Genomic DNA, 18,722 nt, shown 5'->3' on the forward strand with positions numbered 1-18,722 from the left:
TGCATGAACTAGGAAATACACCCGAATTCCGCTTTTTACTTGGCAGCAAATACTGCATTTGAGAAATGACAATGATCACTCACTTACTCTATCAAAAATCACAATCCATCCTATTTTACACGGACAACCTGCAAAAAGTAACCCTAGTTCCTAATCACAGTGGCCCTCAACACTCTGTTCTTACCGGACGTCCATCCAGCATCAAATGACTGCTATACCGTAAGCGGACATGTTGTGCCCGCCACTCCCCTTGTACGCCGTCAGGTTTCATCTCGAGTCCGGTGTGGTACGATGTGTTTCTCCTATTACACGTCCTAAACCTGCGGCGTAGTAGTTACTCTCAACCGTGTCCATGGCTTTGGTCAACGGGCTCTGCATCCTCGTGGTTTTAGGTTTTGGGTGGACGCACTGCTTCGACCACGGGAGTCTACCTAACTCTGTGACGGAGATATGCAGGTTCAATTCCACCTGGGATGGAGAACCCCTGTATACAATACCGGGACCTTCCTGCTTCCAAGCAGACGTGTAGATGCAACGCTGAGAGAACTTGTATAGCCAGAGACTGCCTGGGCAGACGTAGTAGCCGTCGCGTGTCACCGTTGCGCTCTTTCGTTCTCGTGTCTATTTCAGTTTCCTTTCCTCCTTTTCTTTCTCTTCTTCTTCGTCGTTACATAGACACTCGCGCTCGTTTTTCACTAAATTGCTCTATAATATATGGTTGTATGCTCGACATGGCGAACGCGCAGTATATCGTGGGCACAACTGATCTCAGCCTCATCGAGGCCCCCGTCACCTGGCGCGCTTATATGATCTGTGGCTTTGCTAGCTTCGGAGGTCTGTACATTCTCTCGTTCAGATATTACATTATGTGGCTGACACGACAATGAATTACAGGCATCCTTTTCGGCTATGACTCCGGTTACATCGCAGGCGTACTAGGCATGGATTTCGTCAAGCAACACTTTGGGCACCCCGTCTCCAAAGACGTCGACCCCTCAGGTTTTATAATGGCTACCTCGCAGAAATCACTCATCACCTCCATCTTATCCGCTGGAACTTTCATCGGCGCCTTGCTTGGGGGTGGTATCTCCGAGCACATTGGCCGCCGCACCACCATCATGAGTTCCTGTCTCGTTTTCGCAATCGGAGTCGCCATCCAGGTGGGAGCTATTAACGTTACCGGTCTCGTAGCTGGCCGATTCATCGCCGGTCTGGGGGTTGGTGGCGTTTCGGCCACTGTGATTCTGTTCGTCTCGGAGATTAGTCCTCGACGAGTTCGCGGGCTGCTGGTTTCTGTCTATCAATGGGCTATCACGATCGGCTTGCTGGTAGCATCTGGCGTCGACCAAGCGTGCAAGGATATGCCGGACCGCACGTCATATCGCGTGCCAATTGGGTTGCAATTTATATGGGCTGCTATCCTTGCTGTGGGCCTGTTCTTCCTGCCCGAGTCTCCGCGATACTATGTCCGGCGTGATCGGATGGATGATGCCCTGCGCTCTCTCGAGCGAGTTCGCGGACAATCTGGGACCGCGCGGGGGATTCAAGCTGAGCTGGCCGAGATCAAAGCCAATTTCGAGTATGAGAAGCAGATTGCTAGCACCTCTTGGGCTGATTGCTTCAAAGGGGGGTTGGCGGCTCGTGGGAATTTGCGTCGAGTCATTGCTGGGACGTCCTTGCAGATGTTTCAGCAGTGGACTGGCATTAACTTCATCTGTAAGTGGGTTGTTGAATTAAGGATGAGATTCTGACCGTATTTAGTCTACTATGGTACCACGTTCTTCCAGCAAATCGGCATGTCCAACGCCTTCTTGATGTCGACGATCATGAACGTTGTCAACGTGGTGACCACCCCAGCATCATTCTACATGATTGAGAAATTTGGCCGACGAGCTCTACTCTTGTGGGGCGCCTGCATCATGTGTGTCTGCGAGTTCATCGTCGCCATCGTAGGCATTGCCGATATCACCGGCCGGGCAGCGTAAGTAACTACACAACGTGATATAGTCTTGATCAAAACATTGATCATTCCATGTTCAGAAACATGTGTCTAATAGTATTTACCTGTTGCTATGTCGCCTCATTTGCAACGACATGGGGCCCCGCAGCATGGGTCGTCATCGGCGAGATCTATCCTCTCCCAATCCGAGCCAAAGGCGTCGCTCTGGCCACGGCCTCGAACTGGCTCTGGAACTGTGTCATTGCCACTATCACGCCATACATCGTCGACAAGGATAAGGGCAATCTGGGTGTCAAGGTGTTCTTTGTCTGGGGCAGTGCGCTCTTCTTGTGTTTTCTGTTTGCCTTCTTCGTCATCCCGGAGACAAAGGGCCTCACACTGGAGCAGGTGGATAAGATGCTCGAGGAATCGACGCCTAGGACGAGTGCCAAGTGGGTGCCACACGGGACATTCGCGCATGAAATGGGCATGGCAGACGAGCAGGAGGGTATAGTCGGCATGGAGGAACAGCAGACTGCCCTGGCGAAGCAGAGCGATGCGATTTGATGTTTGGTCAGTATGGCTGAGCCGGTGCGCTGATGATTGAGGGAGAGACAATTCTCAAAGGAGTTCGAGGAATGGGCCGGAATGGAGTTTACACTGTGCATCTCTAGATTGAGCTCATCCTCTTCTTGGGATAGCTCACAGGGATGATGGATTCACGATTATCTATGCGTATGAGACAAAGCACCAAATATCATATAGTAATCTGCTTGATACGTCTATTTTGTACAACTGATCGAAAATCCACAGCCCGTGTTACAACGGAACGAGAAATAGAAAACGCCAAATCCATGCTCAGCCATAAGCGCCAAAGACCGAAGAAAGAAGAAAAGGTGCTCATTCCTCCGCATCGGAAGACACTTCCTTGGACTTGCTCTTTCTCTTCTTTTTCTTCTCCTTCCGCTCCGCAGCATTGTCTCCGTCGGCTTCGGCCTCGGTCTCGCGCTTCCGCTTCTTTTTCTCCTTCTTCTCCTTCTTCCTTTTCTTCTCTTCTTCGGCATCGGCGGGCAGTTGTTCCTCGGGCGCAATGAAATCCTTCTCGCGCTCGCGCATCTTCTCCTCGCGCTTCACGCGTTGGCGCTCGACCACCTCCTCCTTCTGGGCGCGGTCCTTGGCCTCCTTGGAGAGGAAGTACTCGCCAGATTCGATCTGCATGTCGACCTTGCTCTTCTCCGGGGCAGGCGGGAAGGGAGTATAGATCTTCTTGGACTTGTCGGTGACTGTGTGGGGAACACGGCGCTTGGAGAGGGTGCGTTTCTTGAAATTGGGCAGGAACCGGTCCCACGACTCGTTGACCAGCGTCGGATCTTTGGCCAGCTCGCGCTTGATCATCAGCTCCTTGATGTAGTAGATCGGGTGGATGTTGGCCATGCAGTCGTCCACCACGCGGCGCACCTCCTTCAGGCCCTTGAACGGACCCATCACCGCCACCGTGTTGCCCTGGACCAGGATGTAGGTGTCAGTCAACAACTCCAAAGCCTTGAGGGTGGAGCCGTTGGGTCCCAGGATCCGCTGCCGTCGCTTCACGAATCGCTCTTTGTTCCGGACCTGGTTGCGGATCTTGATGATGTCGCACGCCACGTCGTCCTGGAGAATCTTCATTGCCTGGGATGCGGGAACGCTTCGCGCAAGTAGTTTGATCAGGTCGCGCGCCTTCAGGATCGACGCCGGGTCCCAGGTCTTTCGTGTTGTCTTCACCGTCATGCTACCTTCCACCAAATCCAGGGTGCACGCGATCCCCTGCTTCTCCAGCGCCAGCGTCACAGCCGGCCAGGCTTCCTTCAAGTACACCTCACGGTATTTAGGGAAGAGTGTCATGAATGACGACTCCTCTGCGAAGCTGCCGGCCACATTGTGGTCGGGCTTGAACTCTTCGATCTGGATGGGAGCGCGGCGCCTGTCAGTTTCTTTTTCTTTTTTTCTTCCTGAAATTAGATTCGACGAGAGCACATACCTTCCACTTGTCGATATCGTCCGTATCCCACGGCTTGTCCTTCTTGTACGTCGACGGCATCTTGCTCAGGGTGTTGTAGTGGTTGGAGAAGTCGAGCGACAAATTCCCGAGAACTTTTTTTTGTCCCGCCGCCTTTCCTGATTAGGCAACATTAATGCCTGAGTATTTAGGTGTCAACTCCGTGGTCCTCTATGCTTCTATGGCCGTCTAGAATTGGAATAGACTAATACATTCGAGCCTGCAATTTGACAAAAGCTTGATAAGAGGAATCATGCCACTATTCTCTGCTTTCCAAACAGAATAGGCCAGTTTTACCCCCTCTAACCTTCCCTTCTATCAAGCAGTCTAATCCTCTAAGCTACCCGCTAAGCATTTTCCATCCCGGTCGAGACCAAAGGGCTGATGGGGTTTCAATTTACTTCTTTGATAAGTTGTTTCACCAGCTTCAAGAGATACTCACGATCTAGTGATCCTCCAGGATAGGCGGAAATCTAGGATGATGCACCGTGGACAGAAGGTTTCCTGACCCATCTGGAAATACATCTATTCATGCTAGGGTCTAGTGATGAAGCAAGTGAGACAAGATGAGACGAGATGAGACAGAGTAGGAAGATCATGCCTACCGTGTTTCTGCCCAATGGGCCGTTGTTTGCTTCCATCTCGTACCACCACACCCCTTCACTTTCTCACAGCTACAACATCAAGACAATCACCATAAGATCTCCCGGTTGTTGTTTTTCCTGAGAAATGTCTCTTCAGACCAAGTCTTATCCGGCCGTGTCTCTATCTTAGAGCCCTCCTCATCCCTTCAGATCCGGCATTCCCAATTAACTCTAATCCAACGTCTCGTTTGCTCCTGGCCCAAGCTCTTGATGGGATCGGAGAATGTTTTCCTGGAGAGAATTAGCCATGAATCTGTGTTTGTGATTGATGGCGTGAACCACCAGCCGGCCTAGGCCTCGACTCCCCAGGGGCAGGTACCGACGGTATGGATCGAACTTAACCTTCCCGATAGCCCCCTTCCTTCCCACTTGTTTCTCCTCTTCCATCTCGCATTCATCAACAGCACCAACAGCTGTTCATGCCGACGGATCTCAGCCACTGCCGGGGCCTTGTTTGTCCGTCTCCCCCGAAGGTATAGTCGGGTCGGCCTGACGCAAGAGCCTCAGCTTCATTGCCGCCGATCGATCGATCGGTTCCATGAGCCGCAACCCCCTGGACCCCATATACCTGGAACGAATGTCGAGGTCGGTCATTGGAAGATTCTGGATAAAGCTCAGTTCCCGTCAGTCTACAGCGACTGAGCCTCAAGCATCCGGATGACACTTGTAGGTCCTTCGGTGTCGGCGCGGTGAGCAGGGAATGACACTACGAGCTACCTCTCCCGCCAGCGGAGACTCAGGCAGCCCACAAGCAGAGTGTGCTTTATGACCATACCACTCCAGTGTCGAATTACTTCTCGACTTCTGAGGTCTTCTCCGCTAGGGAACTTCAGCAAGTGGCAGAGCGAGGCAATAGTGCGATAAAAAAAATCTGGCTTGACTAACCCATCTCTTTCGCTAAATCAACATGTTTATGCATAACTCCATGCAAAGAACAAAAACAACCGAAACAAGCGACGACGAGGCCAGTGCTCATCGTCAACCGTCCGTGGCCGTCCCATACTCGCTAGACACAAATGCACATCCTATGGCTTGCGACCGATGCAAACATACCTGGCTTCGTTAGAAATCCTGCGCGCGATTTTCTCGGGGTGACACATACAGTGGGAAATATGGCTTCAGATTAGGGTTCCTCGCTTCCTCCTGGGCCTGCGCCACGAGAGAATCAAAAGTCGATTTCGACATATGCAAGCGTTGGGTAAGCGGATACAGAGCGAGAGAATCAAGCAACTGTTTGATATTCTCGTAATTGGATCGGCCAATTTCCCGCATCCTTGCGTCTGGATTCAAGTCAGCGGGCTGTTGCCGCTCAAGACAGAAGGTCAAAATACGGACCATTGGACCACGCAGAGAGAGGCAGGGGAATCATCTTCAAGTCGACTTCAACAAGGCCGGCGTCTGTCAAAAGGGTTCGCAGTCTCGACCCGATTCGGAGGTCCTTCCTGTCCTCCAAGGAGCGCATGTACTGCGTGCTCCATTTTCTCAGGGCATTCTCGTCCGTGAGCGAGCCGTTGTCAGACTGCGCGTTGTAGTAGATCTCCACCATCTGAACCCAGCCTCCTGGCTTGAGAACCCTTCAAGATGGAATGTGTCAGCGATGGGCGGCTTCGACCACAAAAGGGGTTACAGCAGGGCTCCAGTCCTTTGCGGGGGAGGGACGTCACACCTGGCGATATCACGGACATAGGATGGCCATCTAGCTCGGTTGATGCCGGTCGCAAGCAGTCTGGAATGCACAAGGTCGAAGTGGTTGGAGGGGAAGGTGAACGTTCGATTCAAGTCGTCGACCTATCCGACAGCGCATTAGCGAACATTCTGAACAACGATGACTGGCATGGCCGTGGCTATCACGCCAAAAAGGCCTCTGTTTCTTCGCCCAGAGCGCTCTGTCAGACCCAACTAGATGAATCACTTGCCTGGAGCCACAAATTTTCTGGCACATCATCCGGGCTCATGTGCGGGGCAATATCTATGCCGATGACCTTTTAACACACCAGTTTTAATGATAATCAGTATCGATGACGGAGCCTGTCACTGACCTCGCAATCGGGGTACTGCTCAGCAACCTCGACGGCCCAGGATGCGGATCCGTGGCCGCAATCCAGCACCCGCCGTGGTTGAGAAATGGGTGGGAAGATCAGGCGGTGATCGAAGATCCGGTGGAAAACCCGCTGCTGCACTTCAAGCCGTGCTGCTTCTTCCTGGAACCAGCGAGAGTGACCGTCAGTATGAAGGCCTAAAGCCGTGCAAAATACTCTTTCGCCTTACCTCGTCTACCGGTCCGAAGTAGATGCGGTGATCGATTGCGTATTTTTGATATTCACGACCTTGAACCGTGATGGTATCAAGGAATTCGCGGTCCAGTTCTACTGTCTGCGAATCTGGACTCCTTTGAAAAGCAAAATCCATAACGTCAGTGCTTCTCTCGTCATAAACAGGGGCGGCAAAGAGGATAGCAGTACGTCATGATATCTCTGGCTCTGTCCTGGCCTTTTTTGGGTTCTCTGTCTGGTTATACCGTCTTTTCTGTCGAGGGGGAGGGTTGAGTGCTCCGGATCAAAGGGGGTGTGTATCAAATTATTGGGTTTTGGGGGAAGGAATGGAAGTGGGATTTCGGGTGCTGCGTGGGAAACGTCGGCACCAGCGGTAGGCAATTCTCGGAGGACGATGGTGGCTCGCGCGAGAATCATTCACCCTTCGTGACCGACTGTTGAGGGATGTATGTGTGGCCCCAGTCATACATGGAATGTACTGATAGGTATAGATGGGCCAGCACTCCGCTCAGTTCGGGCAGTGTCTCTTGGCTCAGGAGAATTGTTTCCAACACTGGAATCGGCCAAGACCCCGAGAAGCAAAAATCGAGGACTGAACGTCGGGGCTGTCTGTACGGAAAGAGTCTCCGTGTGCGAACGCTGGAGTACAAGCCGTGATGTCACCTCGGTATCTTGCTCAGATGACTGAGTTTCTTCTAGGGCAGTTGTGAGGGTCTCCAAGCACATGTCTTGCCACCGTGAACTACTACAGCACGCGAGCCTGAATGATGAGGATAGACGCTTCTCTCTACTTTTGTGCCTTGGGCAATGGACCAGCGAACAAAACCCAAAAGGACAGAAAAAAACTAAAAGAGCGGGTCGGCAGAGTAGCCGAATCGTGAATAGTTCACAAGCAATATGCTAGCGTGACTGACACCAGGATTCGCGGTTACGAGTGTTTTGTTAAGGTCAGCCTAACGAACCTTGACCAAGCGGCTGTGCCATCAGCTAACAATGCACCACGATCTGCGGTGCACTACTGGATTTCGAGGGTCCAAGGACGCCCGACTGTGTGGATCGAGCGTATCCCGGCCCTACCGCTGGTGCTGCATCTCACTGGGGCATCAATACCCAGCCCATGTTTCGGGCTAATTGAGACTCGGGGGCGCGATGTTCTGCAGCGGTTAAGGCGCGAGCTTACGAAAATTCCAAGGAATCCGATCTATCCACTTACCTTTCAGGTCAAAACAATCGAACGGAGACAACTGAGTATGATGTAATGAGAATCGATACAAAAATAAAAGATAAATGACAAGCCGCCCCGGATGCGAGGCTGAACCAAGGAACCAAATATCCCAGCTGATCGGACCTCTGCAATGGATCCGAAGACAAAAGACGGAGATTCGGATCTGACCCAGCCCTTGCTTGCACACAGGCCAGTCAAGCCATGCATTCTTTCGGATTCTAGTGGCCCAAAAAATGGATCTGTTCCCGCTGTCAGTGGACAAGCACCCGGCGGTTCGGTGACGATGTTTCGTCTTCGAAACAACGGAAACCAGTCCGGAGAAGATCCGAGGCCAACAAGGACTAATCTTTACGCGCTATTTCTATGTGCGTACCTCCGGTGTGCCCAAAGGGGCCTTGTTCAGCCGGCCAGAGCACTACTCTAGTTAACGCTACTCGGCGTGATGACAGCAACAAAAAAAAATACTCCGTCCAACTGGAGTGTGGGGCTCGGACGGTCTCCATGGCCCACGATCAGCGACATTCTCGTTGGGCTCCATTCCCTCGGGATCCTGCTTTGTGGGTAAGATTCCTTTTTATCCCTCTCACCGCTTCTCCCGCGTGTCTTGGTCGTTGGATCCGACTGCGTGGACTGGCAGTGCGGCCGGCGCGGCCGAGTTTTGCCTCAACGTGGAATATAATATCTCAAAATAGCAGATCGTGATATACTGACTTGCATGACTGCCCAATTTGACCGAAACGTCATGCAGTATGCATGCGTGCACGCTAGTGGGTTTTTGTTGGCAGGCCCTGCCGAACGGGGAACATGTCCATTCCGAAGCAAGGCAGTCCGCGCTCACCCGTGGAGCAGACTCCTTTCTCTCTCTGTGCAAAAGACACGGACACACCTTCGGAACGGCCCCACCGTCAAATGCCTTGGGACTTCCCAACCGAGCTGGCCGCATTGGATATCCTGGGGGCAAATCTCCGAATGGGACCTGATGCATCACAGAGGATCGGGGCTCGGATCCACTCACTCTTTACGACCCAGCAGAGTGGAAATCCGCACACGCCACGCCAACAACCCTTCGGGAGTCTAACCACCTCGCTGGGTGGGCTGGCTGGCCCTCGGGTGGCTCGGCCTTCTACCATGTGCTTTGCCTTTCGCAGGAAAAAGATAGTCATGATTCAGTGTTACTGTCTGACGGAAGTACTAGTTACGCTACCGGATGCTCGAGTCAAGGATTTTCTGCACGCCTGATACCCTGCACTTCCACGAACGTTCATGCACGTTATCCACGGGGCAGAAAACCACCCGGCGTGTCGGGTCCCCTTTTTTTAATTAATAAATAAGTAAATAAATGAATATTTTTTTTTAATTACGAGGTCGTTGCTCTCACTATGCCGTGTTGGGTGTTTTCACTGAACCCGACAGAATGGTTCACGCCTCGGGAAGACACCTCAGCCTCGAGGGGGCCCCTGCGGTTAGGCCCCTGTCTGGAGGGGACTTAGGGTTGAGCCTGGGGCAACGTGGGCCGACAGAGTCGTCGGCAAAAGTAGCATTGATCCCGTGGTAGTGTAGGATGTATGTTGTTACGTAGCAGCAATTAAATAAACACCGGTCAATACATAGTTCATTGAAGTCGAAAACAAGTGTTGTCCCGGTTCTGGGGAAACGCTGGCCAAACTCAATGATCGACTCCGGGATCCGCCCCCCAACACTACCTATTATACACTTCGACTGCCGTACTCCATCCAGTAGGTCATATTGCCGCGGCGCCAACACACCGGTCCTTCTCGCCAAGGCATATTTTAGGCGTTTACGCGCTGCTCTGGAAGTATACCGGAGAAAATTTGGGACTTGAGACTACATAGAACATAACATGTCACTTCCAGCCCCTTCTTATTAACTAACTAACTACGGAGTACAACTCCTTCCTCTTGCTTTCCGAACCCAATTTTGTACATAGGAAGGATTAGGTTTTGTGCCTTCTCTATCCGGCATCGCTCCGACTGTATTCCGCTATGTGTCACAATCCCAGTCTTCCACGTGTTGAATCTCCACTGCTAGCGTGGATGAACCAGCGCATCGGTTTTGAGCGTGGCTGGTTAGAAGGTTTTCTGATCACTCGACGCAAGTGATTCCTTGGTTTGCACAAAACTATGTATTATTGAACGTGCTCGTATATGCCATGGGACTACTTAGGTTGGATTTGTTTTTCGGATCATCATAGAGAGAGAACTTAACACCTACCTAAATAAGTATGTGGGTCGTAGACTTTGGAGTTCCACTGAACTATATCTTGTTTTGTCTTGTCTCTTCGGCCAGTCGGGGAGTTACAGATCGTTCTTTCAGCACGGCAGTGTTACTTCGACACATGGATCCTTGGGTATATATGTCACTGGAGACAACCATTTCAGATGGACACTGCACCTAACGAAGGACTGCTCGTGCCATCCAACATATTGATCTATTGTCAGCCATTGATGAACACACTCTGATATATTCATTGACACCATTTTGGCCGATGCTACGATCCGGTGATGGGTAAATTCTCTCGAGAGAAGCGCACAAACCGTCCGAATGAATTAAATGATCAAACTCATAAATGATGCAAAGATAACCGCCCAATGAGGAGCAACAATTTGACAGGGGCTTCCTCGCATGTCAACAATCAAGAGAGAAACAAAAACTTCACTGCCAAGTGTGTTCAACAAAACGTGATATCCAAGCACAACGCTAACCAAACAGTAAACAACCCGAAAGAAAGAAGACCCAGCAAATACATTAATCATGAAAAAAACTCAGCAGCCCTCAAGCAGAATTACCGCACGTCCTCCCTCCCCGCCATGAACTTGACACTCGCAGCAATAATTAGCATCACGACCTCAATCTCCGCCTCGTTGCGCGGCGCATAGATGAGCAGATACTCCGGCGGTAGATTCGGTACACACCCAGAGGTCGCGAACAAGGATAGGAACGTCGACTTGGAGAGACCGGAGAGTGCGTGGCGCTGGCCCCATCCTGCTTCGATGACTCGTTTGCCTATACAAGATTGATTAGCTTGATATCTCACATGAGAAGGGTTGTACGTACAGTCCGCGGGCGACAACACAACATGCACGGAGTGATCGGACAAATCGTGCAGATTGGCAATCTCGCGGCGCATGCGTGTTGCAATGGCCGAGGCAGGGAGTTTAGGGGCGAGGAAGAGGGCATCGGCGTTGCCCTCGAGGAGGGATGAGCTTGGCTTGACGAGGTGGTAGTTGCGGTTTGCGAAGGAGCTGAAGCTTGCGCGGAATTTCTAGACATGATCCATCGTATCAGCACTGCAATTATACACAGAGAGAGAGGTGGGTAGTTATATAGATAGGGTACGCACCTCCTGCACGCGCTCCACGGGAATCTGCGTCAACTGGCGCTGCGGCGAAACATGGGGGCCCACGACAGGGCGTGCATCAGTCCGTCGCACGGCGCTGAGCTGCTCCTCCGTGAGAAAACCCTCATCGCCCTTCCCATGACCCTCGGCCGCTGCCACGCGCCGGTCATACACATCCGTGCTGAGCATCTCGCGGCCCAGCGGCTGCATGACCAGCCGCACGTAGAGCCATCCCAGGACGTTGTCTGGCACGCCGCCGCCGCCGTAGGAGCGGAAGGTGCAGTAGTCGCGGTAGGCGACGGGGACGACAACGCTGGTGCCCAGTAATGCGGCGGCGGTGGTGAGGACGACCGGGAGGCGGCCATGCTGGGTGAGTGAGCGGGGAAGCGCGAGGGATCGCACGGCGGAGCTCAGGGAGTCGGTCGACATCGCGGGTGGGATGCGTTGGGAGGGACGAGGGTGGTTCCAGGGTGTGCGCCTCTGCGATGGTGCCTCTTTTTATTTTCGTTGCACCGTTGGCTGGAGCCAGCCGGGGACTAATGACGTGAGAAGCGCGCGATATGGTGGAGAAAAAACAATTCGGCTGTGATCGCGGCATTTAGGCCACCACCGGCGCAATGTGTACCTGGTCAACCACCACCACATTCTAACCTCCCCCCATCGTACGGGGAGGCAGTCCTGATTTCCAGCGGTAAATTGTAAATTGCTACTGGATTGCTTTCTATGTATACACATGCCGAGACGAGAACGGTGACCGAGAACGGATCTCCGCTTGCTTCCTCTATCTTATCAGGCGTGCCGCCAGATCCACCGCTCCACAACCAAGGCATTGGAGGCGCGCTGTTCCGCCGGAGTACATCACGGCGCGACGTCGCACAGAGGACACACTCGGCGTATGTCTGGAGCAGATAGTTTTAGACGCCGGTAGCCTTGGGGCGACGTATGGCTACTTTACGATAAGTAATAGAGAGTCCTGAGCTCAGGAACCGAGAATATGTCCAGGGTATTATGCCGTGCGGTTTCAATCCTCCTTGCTAATCGAGCTCAGAGAATGTGCGAGCTTCAGAAGTACCACGCTCTCAGTCGCAGCGAAATAGTTCAAACTAAAAAGTGGCGAGTTAGAGAAAGAACTGAGAAAGAAACGGAACTACCCACCTGTCCATCAAGATCCGCAGATGGCGGTTGAAATGATCCTCGTACCGCTTGAGGGTGTCCTCGAGCTTGCCGATGCGCGTTGGATCATACGCCCGCGCATCGGGGCCCCCAGCCTTGTCCCCGGACAGGTCCTGGTCGGCCGAGGCCAAGGCGCGGGAGAGCGATGCTGCCGTCCAGGATGCGAACATAGTACAGCAGGTCATCAGCTTAGAATGAATCTGTTGAGTGTTAGCAATCTCCCTTTAAAATCCAAAGAAAGGCATTTACCTTCAATAGCTTGGCCTGGGTCAGCATGCACTCCTTGAGACATGTATCCAAGAAATCCACATGGTCCTGCATCAGCTCGTCGACCGTCCGATTGACCTGTTTCGACTCCACCGCCGACCCCTTGGATTCAACCCCCTCGGCACCGTTCACACGCTCCATCAGTCCAACCCAATTGGGCTCGATCACCTCTGCCGTGCAGAAATACAGCAGCTGCTGGACAAAGACAAGCATCTTCGCCCGCAGATTCCACGCCCGTCGTTTCCACATCTCCAACCGAGGATCTGAAGATTTGTGCCGCCAGCAGGTCGTCTTGTTCTGGTCGGCCCAGGACGTGACCAGCAGCGTCTCCAGGTGGCGCAATGACAGCAGATGTCGGAAGATGAGCTGATACCGCAGCACGGTCTTGCGGCTGATGACAAGCGACAGAGGGAATGGGACCGAGTAATCCAGCTCGAGTGCATCGAATCCGACAATATCCTTGTCCTCCTCGGCAATTTGGGATGCAGGCGTCTGCTTCTCAAATGCGGCTTCCGGGTTGTCCTGATCGATCCCCGAGACGCTGACGACCTGCATCAACCACTTCGTGAGCCCGATCTTGTTCATCGAAACTTTAACATCCTCCTTGAATGGATCTTGAGCAGCAATACTACCCGGTTGGCGAAGAACAAGGTCCAGCAGTGACTGAAGCTTGCCCTCATTTACCACACGCGCTGGCTTGCGCAACTCTGAGGCACCAAGCTCCAGGAAATAAGAGAAGAAATCCGAGCGATCGAGAAAGAAATAATGTTTCAAAGAGCGGAATCGGGTCGTGAGCGAGTTCTTCGTCAAAAGAAGATTCAATAAGGAGGCATTTGCGTGGGTGTAGGCGGCATTGACATTCTCCAAAAACCGCGGGTCATCCAGCGTCTTGGGCACATCCTTGACTGCTTTGCTGACATCGACGCCGCCGCATTCGCGGACCACATTCAGATACTTGCCCGCCAAGAGAACTTTGTCTCGGACACTGTCGAGCTGTGGTGGAACCTCGTTGTCGCGGATGGTGTAGCGTTTCTCCCAGTATTCATCAGTATAGTCTTCCTCGAGCTTCTCCCGCTTGATCCATTTCTGCTCCTTCACCAAGAACTCTGCGTGAGGGTCCTTGATGCCTCCGTGGTGCAGCCATTCATTCAACATGTTCATGTAGGGCCGACTGGCGTCCCGAAGTAGGGTCTGCAACAGAGTCTTCGTGGTGGGATCACCGGAGAACATGGCGAGACGTTCAGTCAATAACCGCAGAACGTTGCCTCCTTTGCAGATTCTCCTGCTTGCCATGGCACCGGGAACCAAATCTCCCCCTTCTTTAAGTTGCTCGAGAATATTATCGACGTCGTCGAAGTCATCGATAGACTCGTCGAGGTCTTGGTCCAAAAGGCCATTTCGGCGCAGAAGTTCCTGGCCTAAAGAATACAGTTGAGCCAGGCACTGGCTGGTAGGCATCGTGTGGAGATGAAGGAGGTGCAGCGTGAATGTGGGGTTGTTCAGTAGTTGGCTTTCCAGCTGAGCAATGAGGATGAGGTAGTCCTTGAGTAGTTTGCGGATGGACGCGCACAGCGCATGACAGACGGCTCCATACTCGGCGCGACTTTGGATTTCCACAAAGGCCTCCATGGCACTGTAATGGGTCGCCATCTTCAGCATAGACTGGGTGAGATCCCTCAGCGTTGGGTCCAAGCCCGGCGCCAGCTGGAAACTCGGACCGGTCAGGCGGTCCTTCTCAACCGAGGGATCATAAGTGCTTTGGTAATGAATGTATTGGCCCTCAAGCCCCATGAATACGAACAGTAGGTCCTCCAGAATGGCAGCTTCTTGTGCGTCAGATGATAGTTCGCGAAGCGGCCGGGGCTGAAGCGACTGCGGGACCACGGATGCCAGCGGAGGCACTGATACACGACATGCTAGTGGAGCGGTTGAGTGAGCAATCAACGAGGCCTGCGGATCCCATGGCACTGTATAGTTGAGCGATGGTTAGCACTTGTGTCTCAACAAACCTAACGCGACAGAGCGTTGTATGTTGGAGTACTGACGATCAGCGGTCTCCTTCTCCTTCTTCCGACCATTTGGACTTGCGGCATCTGCCAGCGCAGACTTTTTTTGCCTTGGATCTCCTCGGTTTGCAGCACTGGACGATTCCTTGACCGGATTCCTGGCGCGCATCTGCGCCTTCTCTCTGGTCGTGATCACCGTGCGCTCGGTGCGCCTTTCGGACTGTTTTACGTCTCGTGATGGATTTTTCTTGTGGCCTGACGAGCTTGTGTGTAAGGGGTCCATATTCTCGGGTTGTAGTGGTTCGTCGGCCGGAGTGAACTTGTCGGTATCGACGCGACTGGAGGCCGCGCGGGGTCGTGGAGGGTTCATATTGCTGGAGTGGCATTCATTGACGGACATGCGCCCACGAGGATATGGGGAGTAAGATGCAGCATAGGAGAGCAGAGATAGAGATATAAGACACGTTAGTAAACAAGACAACGACACGCCAGAGGAGAGATTTGAGGAGGCCTGTTTGTTGCCAGTCGCAGCGAACCAAACAAACCAGGCAAACAAACCCCTTCATGCCTGAGGCAGCCACACCAGGCACTCGCCCACTTGCGTAGTTGAAGCTTGGGGAGCTCCATCTCATCTCATCTCATCCTCTTCCTCATCCATCACTCCTTCCCTCCCTTCCCTTCCTCTCCCCCTCTACCCTTAAAGTCTAACTCTCTACATTTCTTCCCCTCGGCCACCCATTGCGTCAACTCTCCCACCATGTTCATCGCACGATCGGAATACGGTAAGCTCGTCCGTCCCTCTCCTCTCCGCTGCGGAAGCAACTAACCCTCCTCCTCAGACCGTGGAATCAAGTACGAATGCTCCCTTATCGCCTTGTGATGCAACATCAGTCTGACAATGATCCTTCCCACAGCACCTTCTCCCCCGAAGGCCGTTTGTTCCAGGTCGAATACTCTCTCGAAGCTATCAAACTAGGTTCCACAGCGATTGGAGTACGTCCCTCCCAACGCCTGGATATTTCAGCCCTGCTTTCGTAACTCGCAAGAGGATTTCCAACTCTAACATCCAGCCTAGGTAGCAACATCCGAGGGCGTCATCCTCGGCGTCGAGAAGCGCGTCACCTCGACCCTGCTGGAGGCATCCTCCGTAGAGAAGATCGTCGAAATCGACCAGCACATCGGCTGCGCCATGTCCGGCCTGCAGGCGGACGCTCGGAACCTGGTCGAGCACGCCCGCGTCGAGTGCCAGAACCATGCCTTCCACTATGCCGAGCCGCTGCGCGTGGAGAGCACCACGCAGGCGATTTGCGATCTGGCGCTCCGGTTCGGTGAGAGCGGTGACGAAGAGGAGAGTGTCATGAGCAGACCGTTCGGAGTGGCGTTGTTAATTGCTGGTTATGACGAGGATGGCCCGCAGCTGTACGTGTTGTGTTGTTCTTCAGATAGGATTGTGGGCTGATTGTTTCGACTTGACAGATATCACGCGGAGCCCTCGGGTACGTTCTATCGTTATGACGCCAAGGCTATCGGCTCCGGAAGCGAGGGCGCGCAGGCCGAGCTGCAGAATGAATACCATCGCTCCTTGACGCTGCCTGAGGCCGAGACCCTGGTGCTGAAGACGCTGAAGCAGGTGATGGAGGAGAAGCTGGATTCCAAGAACGTGCAGCTTGCGAGCGTGACTAAGGAGAATGGTTTCCGTATCTACAATGACGAGGACATGGGCAAGGCTGTTGCGCAGCTGGGCGGGAACCAATGAGGGAGATGATCTATCTCTCGCGGTCGGTAGCCTGCTGGTCTGTTTTGTGATGTTGGAAGCAATAGAAAAATAATTGACGAATTGATCCAACGCCTAGAGCGCTCTATTTTTTCCCTCGTGCAATTCGATATGTTCTTGACTGGTCTCTATACAGGTATCTACCGGATCTTGTACACACAGGGCTTGAGCACCTGCGCCTCCTGCTCCGGCGACATGCCAGCGTCCGCCTTCTTGTCGACGAACCGCTTCTTCCCACCGGCCGCCGGGGGTGCCACTGCAGAAGCGTGCTTGCCCTTGCTGGGCGCACCGCCCTGCTTCACAAACTCCATCCGAACAAACATCTTGTTGGACTTGTCCACCGACTCCGGACGAAGCATGAATCCGCGAGTGCGGAACACTTCCACAAACGCCGATATATCCGTCTCATCATCCGTGGCCGCTGGGCGCGCATCCTCTGCGTAGATATCGGCATCATCCATATCCGAATCCGCATCGTCCGCATCCCCACCCTTCTTCTTCTTGAGCTTCTTCTTCTCCGTCTTGCTCTGCGGCTTCTGCGCTCCGATCTGCGACTTCTTGCGGGTCACTTTGCCGAAGCGGCTCTTGACCTCGCTGACCCAGCACTCGCCCTTGCCGTCGCCGCGCAGAACGCGCCATGCTTCCTCGACGAATGAAACCCAGTTCGTGCCCATCAAGCTCAGACAGAAGACGGCTATATCGACCGAGCCGTCTTCCAGCGGCAGATTCGAGATATCTGCTTTGGTGATCAGAGAATCCGGGGCTTGCAGGTCGTAGCTGTTGAGCTTGATGGTCAACTTCTTAGCGGACGGGGTCAGAGCACGCGCGAGCTGGGCATCGCCGCAGCCCAGGTCGATGATAGTGCAGGCTCCATTTGGTCGGCGAGGAAGTGGCGCACCCTTGCTGAGATTCTGAGGCTTGCCTCTCTTTGGAACGGGGATTCCGCCCCGTCGACGAATGGCTTGGATATAGCCATCGACCGGGTTGGAGGGCCAGGACTCCTTCACCTGTCGGGAAAATCCTGCGTGGTATTCACTGAATAGCTCGGGGTTGGCGCTGAACAGCTCGAAGGCCTTGGCGGAGGGAGTCGTGTAGAGGGTCTCATTCAGATGGCGGAACCGCGAGGAAATGAGCTTCTGGCGCATCGCCTGTTGGAGGGGTGTAAGAGTCGCCGATGTAAAGGGAGGTGGTGCGAGTGTCTCCGGGGCGGCAGCGGCAGCAGGCGCTTCATCAGGAACCGTAGTAGAGCCGCCGTTTTCCTGCTTCTTGTTCTTCTTGTCCTTCTTCTGCTTCTTCTTCGCCGCCTTATCCCCATCCCCAAGTGGGCCAGCATTGGCGCCCGTGGCTATATCATTCTTCGGCTTGGGTGCTGCCTGCTTCTGGGGTGTCTGCTGGTCCTTCTTCTGCTTCTTCTCTGGCTTCACGGAATCACCCGCACGGTTTTTTGCAGCCTTGGGTGTTGGGACGCCGCCCTCGATATGCCGGCGATACATTTCACCCACATTTCCCGAGGTGACATTGTCGTTTCCGCGCTTGCGCTTCTTGTTCTTTGCATTATTGGGGGTGGGCGTGTCTTTGGGCGGTTGCGATTGGTTTGCCGGTTGGATCTGCTGCTTGAGAGCAGAGCTCGAAACTGACCAGCCTGGGACGGCAAACATGGCCGGTGGGGGGTGGCAAGCGAGGGGCTACCTGGTCCTCTCTTGAGAAATATGGTTGCGAGAAAGTGCGGCGGTTGGAGAGAGAATCGCTACTCCCGCCGAAAAAAAAAAGTTGCGGCAGAAAACCAAGCACGGAGGGTGCCTCAGGCATCAACATACTCGGCGGCCACCGTTAAGGAATCATTCCTCCTCGTCCTGAGTCCAACTGTTTTTATCTGGGATTTTATGAAACATGTCTGTTCGACCCTTCTGTATAATTGAGGTCGGTTCTCCGCCCGGGTGGTGGACCACTAGAGCGTACAATGTGCCATCAATGCACCCTCCGCGAAAGAGTCACAATAAATCCCATCCAATACGACTGACTGAAAAG

General features: G+C 53.3%; 7 protein-coding genes across 7 annotated transcripts; 2 read left to right on the forward strand and 5 right to left on the reverse strand.

Annotated features, from left to right (window-relative positions):
- Positions 1-731: 731 nt before the first annotated feature.
- On the forward strand, positions 732-2,506 carry PFLUO_LOCUS3945 (uncharacterized protein; the record flags this gene model as incomplete). The annotated part of the gene is made up of 4 exons (XM_073781246.1): positions 732-834; positions 895-1,716; positions 1,762-1,981; positions 2,041-2,506. The coding sequence occupies 4 exons, from the start codon at positions 732-734 to the stop codon at positions 2,504-2,506; spliced, it is 1,611 nt and encodes a 536-aa protein (XP_073638020.1).
- Positions 2,507-2,839: 333 nt separating this feature from the next.
- PFLUO_LOCUS3946 (ribosomal RNA assembly protein krr1) lies at positions 2,840-4,016 on the reverse strand (the record flags this gene model as incomplete). The annotated part of the gene is made up of 2 exons (XM_073781247.1): positions 2,840-3,880; positions 3,957-4,016. The coding sequence occupies 2 exons, from the start codon at positions 4,014-4,016 to the stop codon at positions 2,840-2,842; spliced, it is 1,101 nt and encodes a 366-aa protein (XP_073638021.1).
- A 1,911-nt stretch (positions 4,017-5,927) lies between these two features.
- Positions 5,928-7,027, reverse strand: PFLUO_LOCUS3947 (uncharacterized protein; the record flags this gene model as incomplete). The annotated part of the gene is made up of 4 exons (XM_073781248.1): positions 5,928-6,192; positions 6,387-6,406; positions 6,658-6,819; positions 6,887-7,027. 4 exons carry the CDS (start codon positions 7,025-7,027, stop codon positions 5,928-5,930), a joined length of 588 nt encoding a protein of 195 aa, XP_073638022.1.
- Positions 7,028-10,919: 3,892 nt separating this feature from the next.
- Positions 10,920-11,903, reverse strand: PFLUO_LOCUS3948 (uncharacterized protein; the record flags this gene model as incomplete). Its single annotated transcript, XM_073781249.1, has 3 exons — positions 10,920-11,140; positions 11,192-11,399; positions 11,478-11,903. 3 exons carry the CDS (start codon positions 11,901-11,903, stop codon positions 10,920-10,922), a joined length of 855 nt encoding a protein of 284 aa, XP_073638023.1.
- A 592-nt stretch (positions 11,904-12,495) lies between these two features.
- Positions 12,496-15,290, reverse strand: PFLUO_LOCUS3949 (gamma tubulin complex Spc97/GCP2 subunit Alp4; the record flags this gene model as incomplete). The annotated part of the gene is made up of 4 exons (XM_073781250.1): positions 12,496-12,577; positions 12,630-12,847; positions 12,897-14,881; positions 14,960-15,290. The coding sequence occupies 4 exons, from the start codon at positions 15,288-15,290 to the stop codon at positions 12,496-12,498; spliced, it is 2,616 nt and encodes an 871-aa protein (XP_073638024.1).
- A 387-nt stretch (positions 15,291-15,677) lies between these two features.
- Positions 15,678-16,676, forward strand: PFLUO_LOCUS3950 (proteasome component pup2; the record flags this gene model as incomplete). The annotated part of the gene is made up of 5 exons (XM_073781251.1): positions 15,678-15,702; positions 15,760-15,772; positions 15,835-15,913; positions 15,996-16,339; positions 16,397-16,676. The coding sequence occupies 5 exons, from the start codon at positions 15,678-15,680 to the stop codon at positions 16,674-16,676; spliced, it is 741 nt and encodes a 246-aa protein (XP_073638025.1).
- Positions 16,677-16,834: 158 nt separating this feature from the next.
- PFLUO_LOCUS3951 (25S rRNA (adenine645-N1)-methyltransferase) lies at positions 16,835-18,352 on the reverse strand (the record flags this gene model as incomplete). Its single annotated transcript, XM_073781252.1, has 1 exon — positions 16,835-18,352. One exon carries the CDS (start codon positions 18,350-18,352, stop codon positions 16,835-16,837), a length of 1,518 nt encoding a protein of 505 aa, XP_073638026.1.
- Between the last annotated feature and the right edge of the window lie 370 nt (positions 18,353-18,722).

The sequence above is a fragment of the Penicillium psychrofluorescens genome (assembly GCF_964197705.1).
Source record: "Penicillium psychrofluorescens genome assembly, chromosome: 2".
Lineage (NCBI taxonomy): Eukaryota > Fungi > Ascomycota > Eurotiomycetes > Eurotiales > Aspergillaceae > Penicillium > Penicillium psychrofluorescens.